Source organism: Dipodomys ordii, unplaced genomic scaffold (genome assembly GCF_000151885.1).
Source record: "Dipodomys ordii isolate 6190 unplaced genomic scaffold, Dord_2.0 Scaffold40, whole genome shotgun sequence".
In the NCBI taxonomy this organism is placed as follows: Eukaryota; Metazoa; Chordata; class Mammalia; order Rodentia; family Heteromyidae; genus Dipodomys; species Dipodomys ordii.
In genome coordinates this window covers 3,859,182-3,865,005 of record NW_012267256.1, presented here as the reverse complement: position 1 = coordinate 3,865,005, position 5,824 = coordinate 3,859,182, and the positions used below count along the sequence as shown (strand labels likewise).

Genomic DNA, 5,824 nt, shown 5'->3' with positions numbered 1-5,824 from the left:
CCCCCCCCCCCCAAAGATAGCAGCCTCCATGATTCCTCAATAAAGTTAGAGCTAGATGAAGCCAAGCTATCTTGTTAGAGCTGCATCCCTATGAAGGAAGTGGTTATCAAAGAAGCCTAAGGTGGCAGGGCTCTGGTGGCCCACGCCTGGAGTCCTAACTCCTCGGGAGACGGAAAGCCGAGGGTCACAGTCCAAAGCCGTTGGGCAGGACAATCAGTAAGACTCCTCTATCTCCAATTAACCACTGGAAAATCAAAGTGGAGCTGTGGCTCAAAGTGGTAGAGCACTAACCTGAGCAAAAGAGCTCAGGGACAGCGCTCAGGCCCCGAGTTCAAGTTCAACAACTGCAAAAAAAGAAAAAAAGCCTAGGATGATGTCTAAGCCATGAAGCCCATGAAGGAGGAAGGGAACTTGTGATGGGGATTGGACTTGGAGGATATCCGAGGTGCTTACATGAATACTCCTGACAGTTTCATTCTGTGCACTTTTCAATGTTGGATCAGTTCACCACTAAAAACATGCTTAAAGAGCTGATTTCCTCGAGGGAACTGAGTGAGTGTGTGTGTGTGTGTGTGTGTGTGTGAGTGTGTGTGTGTGTGTGTGTGTGTGTGAAGAGATTAACTTTAATCAGAAGCCCTTCTAATTGTATTCATGTGTCTGTGTGTGTGTGCGCACGCGTGCGTGTGTGTGTGTAGAAGAGATTATTAATTTAATCAGAAGCCCTTCTAATTGTATTCATGTGTCTCTGTGTGTGTGTGTGTGTGTGTGTGTGTGTGTGTGTGTGAAGAGATTATTAATTTAATCAGAAGCCCTTCTAATTGCATTAGTGTGTGTGTGTGTGTGTGTGTGTGTGTGTGTGTGAAGAGATTAATCAGAAGCCCCTCTAATTGTATTCATGTGTCCATTTTCCTGTACTCGAGCATATACCAGCTCTTCTGAACACGATGCGTCTAATTCATTTATTAGCCAACAATTACATGAAACATGAATGTATCTCCATTTTATAGATGGGAAATTAAGGCCTAAAGTTATTGAACTTGAACAAGGTTATACAGCTAGTAGATGGTGTCAGGACTTTCACCCCAGAGAACCGGAGTTTTCAAAAAATAATCTCAAAAGGGAAATTTAATTATTAATTGAGAAAAGAAATGCAGATTCATCAAAGAGAGAAAGCTTTCACTTATTCATTTGGAAAAACGCCACATTCTTTCACACACAAATCTTATGTTAGCAGGGACTTTGTTGCTCAGCAGTTGTTTATTGCTTTTCCCTCCGTGCTGGGGTTAAAAGCTTCCTGACAGATGCACCCTTCCCTCAAATAATGTGAACCTTACGTGGGAAGTCAGTTCACCGTAGAGGCGATCAGCCAAGTGGTAGGCTCCGTGGCTAATACAGGGTAGAATCTTACCAAAGATGTTTGGACATAGGTATCTCAGAGTCAGAAAATGTTCACAAGGTCTGGTGATGCACACTTACAACCCCAGCACTCAGAAGTTGAGGCACTTGGATGGTAAGTTCAAAGCCAATCTGAGATACATTGTGAATTTTTTTATAATACTGAAAAGTTAGAAAATAATTTGAGTGTTTAGGTATAAAAGAGATTACCTGAACCAATAATCCCACTCAGTTGACTATTTTGTGTCTCATTTAAAAGTCAAGGTTGCAAATCCTCTGATCATGTGAGAAAGTCCATACAGGATTAAATGGAAGAAAATTAGACATAAAATTTGATATGTGTCCCAAAAATAAAGTCAGCTTGCAAAAGAGTACAGAAGAGAAGGAACAAATGACAGGGAAAATTAACTAAAACCTGACATAATTTTATTGACTTAGTGGAATATTTAGAGTGATTTTACTTTCTACATTTTTGATGCCATTTTTTCTGTAAAGAGTGTGAATTACTTTTTAAGGGAATACTGAGACCAGGCATGGGGCACTAGCCTGCTAGGCTAGTGGAGGTTGAGCCAGCGGATTTCCAGTTCAAGGTCAGTCTGGGCTAAATAGTGAGACCTTGTCTCAAGAAATAAAAAAACTGAGCCGGAAGCTATCTACTCAGGAGGAGGCAGAGATCTGAGGATTGTGGTTCAAAGCCAGCCTGGGCAGGAAAGTCCATGAGAATCTTAAAGTCCATGAGACTTACCTCCAATAAACCACTCAGAAAACTGGAAGTGGTGCTGTGGCTCAAGTGGTAGAGTGCTCACCTTGATCCGAAGAGCGCAGGGACAGCGTCCAGGCCCAGAGTTTAAGCCCCATGGCTGACCCCCCAAAAAAAGGAAAAAACTGGAAGAAGAGACACTTCTCATGCAAATATGATACCATGTTCTAACTTCATCCACTAAAGGGAGAAATTATGTCATATAATTGTGCTTAGAGATGTTTAGAACCACTCAAGAATGGAGCCAGGGTCGGGCACTAGTGACTCACACCTGCATTCCTAGCTACTCAGGAGGTTGCGATCTGAGGATCACAGTTCAAAGCCAGCCCAGGCAGGAAAGTCCATGAGACTCTAATCTCCAACTAATCATAGAAAAAGCTGAAAGTGCTGCTATGGCTCAAAGTGGTAGAATGCTGCCCTTGAGCAAAAGGGGCTCAGGGACAGCACCCAGGCCCAGAGTTCAAGCTTCATGATGAGAGAGAGAGAGAGAGAGAGAGAGAGCGCATGAGTTGGATTGATGTCAGGCTTGTCCCCTGGACCTCTCATAGTGTCCAATGCAGAGCAGACTGTGGCTCTGAACCGTTGCCTGGCCTCTGCCTGTGGGCTACTGGCACTGAAGGGGTTTTCACAGAGGAACAAAGAAAAATGAATGGAGAAGAGGCCAGGCGCTGCAGGCTTACACCTGTAACCTGTAGTCCAAAGCCACTGCGGTGAAGGGGGGGGCGGGGGGACGGCCTGAAATGTGTGGCTTTCAATATGAAGTCAGCTGAACAGACGAATTTGAGAGTCTCTTACCTCCAGTTAACCAGCAAAAAGCTGGAGGTAGAGCTGTGGTTTCAGTGCTAGAGCACCAGCCTTGAACAAAAGAAGCTAAGCAAGCATTTGAGGCCCTGAGTTCAGGCCCCAGTTCGGGCACCAGAAGGAAAGGACAGAAGACCTGCGAGGATCTTTGTTTTCTGTGTGTCTTCCGGTCTGTGCTGACCGTCGGAGGCCCTGGGAAGGAGTCTGCCTCCACGCCCGTTCGGGGCAGGGCACAGTTCAGCTGCCATCGTCAGGACTGCGGTTCCCTTCCCTCACTGGCTGGCATTTGCCGCTCAGAGACCCCTCCCTTCCTTGCATTTCGTGTCATAACATCTGGACTTTGCCTCTTCAAAGCCACCGTAGACACTTTCCCTAGTGTCGTGCGTGTTACTTAGAAGAGTCTCATCCTTTTAACGGACTGCTGGGTTATGAAAGGCAGTTACTTTGTGGACCTACTTACATTCTACATGAGTGAAAATGCGGAGCCAGGGCATTCTTGGGAAGAAGGGATCTTGAGGCCAGGTTGGGGCTCAAATGCTAGAGTCCTGTTCCTGGAGCATGATGAGAGTTCTCCCGTGAACATTGCAGTTCTCGGCCGTGGTGGAAGGGATGCGCACCGCCTCCAGGAGCCGGCCTGCACCCGACTTCCTGAATCCAAAACCCAGCTCCTGTTTAGCTGATACTGAGACCTTGGGTGTGCTCTCTGCTCCTCTCTGCCTTAGTTTTCTTATCTTTAAAATGGCAGGTCCTGGAGCTGGGAAGATGGCTCAGTGGTGGAGCGCTTGCCTTCCATGCATGAGGCCCTGGGTTCGATTCCCCAGCACCACATAAGAAAAAAAGCCAGAAGTGGCGCTATAGCTCAAGTGGTAGAGCGCTAGCCTTGAGCTGAAGAGCTGAGGGACAGCGCCCAGGCCCAGAGTTCAGGCCCCACGACCGGACCCAAAAAATAAATAAATAAATAAAATGGCAGATCCTGGCACCAGTAGTTCTAAAATCCTAGCTTCTTGGGAGGCTGAGACTTGGAGGATCAGCATGGGCAAAAAAGTGTGTGATGCTCCATTTCCAATTATCAAAAGCCAGGCTGAAGATAAGACTCAGGTAGCAGAGCGTCAAGCACACGAGGAAAGCAGAGTAAGAAGCCCTGAATTGAAGGCCTAGAACTAGCACACATACAAAATTAGAAACCTTAAGACAGTGATTAGCATATAATAAAATGCCTTAAGAAAGGCTTTTTAGAAATAGGATTTTAGTTTGTAATTACAACACTTCAGGTGTGTTAAACATGTTAACAGGTTTTCCTGTTATAAGGAACCCACAAGTAATCTAAATTTCCCTTCATTACCTTGTTTTTTTTTTAAATTTTAGACTCATTATAAGTATGTGCCTTTATGGTGAGCTGGCAATAAAACTATTGTTGGAAAACGAGGGATTTGAATAAATCTGCAATGTGCTGTATAATCTGCTTTAAATACATCTGCTTTGTTTTGGGCACTAATTTCATTGGCATGGTTTGCTACTCCAAGCAGAGGCTGTGTCGCTCGAGTGTCTAGTTTACCCCTGGCTCTGCTTGTAAAGACTTGGTGGAATCTGTAGCTGAAGAGCTTTCGGGGCCGGGGGGAGTTCAAACGCAGTGTGTATGAGTCATAACTTTCACTCTTTCTTCACACCAGGGAAAACTGGAGGAGTGCCTAAAGCAGTTAAAGGAGGAAAGAATAATACGACTTAAGGCTGATAAGCGAGTCAGTGAGGTAAATATGTCTTTGCTCATATTCTGAGTTAGTGCTTTGTCTTCTGTTTTAAAACCAATGCCACGCCAAGTCCTGGTGGCTCACACCTGTGTTCCTAGCGACTCAGGAGGCTGAGATCTGAGGATTAAGATTCACAGCCAGCCCGGGCAGGAGAGACTGTGAGCCGGAAGTAGAACTGTGGCTCAAATGGTGGAGCACTAGAGCAAAAGCACTTAGGAATAGCACCCAGGAGCTGAATTCAAGCCCTTCCATGCTCCCCTCCCAAAAAAAGCAATATTAAGCCATATATGCATAAACACCTAAACTTTAAAGGGAGAAAATACAGTTTGTTGCATGTTAATCTTTGTATTATATATGTTGGCATGTGGTTATATTCCAAAAGCTTACTTTAAAAATGTAAAACTTAGCTGGGTACTGGTGGCTCACACCTGTCATCCTAGTTACTCAGAAGACTCAGCTCTGAGGATCATGGTTCAAAGCCAGCCCAGGCAGGAAAGTCTGTGAGACTCTTATCTCCAGTTAATCACCAGACAACGAGAAGTGGCACTTTGACTGAAAGTGGTAGAGTGCTAGCCTTGAGCAGAAGAGCTCAGGGACAGCGCCCAGAGTCTGAGTTCAAGCCCTTTGACTGGCAAAAAAAAAAGTAAAATTTATAAAACTATCTTGTCCAAGGTTTTATATGTCTATGGCTTTTTTTTTTTTTGTAGGTTGTGGGGCTTGAACTCTGGGCTTGGGCGCTGTCCCTCAGCTCTTCAGCTCAAGGCGAGCGCTCTACCCTTCTCTACCCTTTGAGCCACAGCACCGCTTCCAGTTTTCTAGTGGTTTATTGGAAATAAGAGTCTCACAGACTTTCCTGCCCAGGCTGGCTTTGACCCATGATCCTCAGATCTCAGCCTCCTGAGTAGCTAGTATTATAGGCATGAGCCACCGGCGCCTGGCTTATAGCTTCTTTTCTTTTTTCTTTTTTCTTTTTTGGATTTTTTTTTTTTTGAGTCCGGTTGTGGGGCCTGAACTCTGGGCCTGGGCACTGTCCCTCAGCTCTTCAGCTCAAGGCTAGCGCTCTACCACTTGAGCCACAGCGCCACTTCCGGCTTTTTTTGTTTTTGCTTATGTGGTGCTG

General features: G+C 45.4%; 1 protein-coding gene across 2 annotated transcripts in view; it reads left to right on the top strand.

Moving 5' to 3' along the window:
* The window catches only part of Cep78 (centrosomal protein 78kDa), a 34,209-nt gene that overhangs the window by 23,424 nt on the left and 4,961 nt on the right, over positions 1 to 5,824 (top strand). For both annotated transcript variants that reach the window (XM_013018486.1, XM_013018485.1), the window contains one exon: positions 4,627 to 4,704. In XM_013018486.1, coding sequence (XP_012873940.1) covers positions 4,627 to 4,704 — 78 coding nt within the window. The remainder of the gene's footprint in view (positions 1 to 4,626; positions 4,705 to 5,824) is intronic.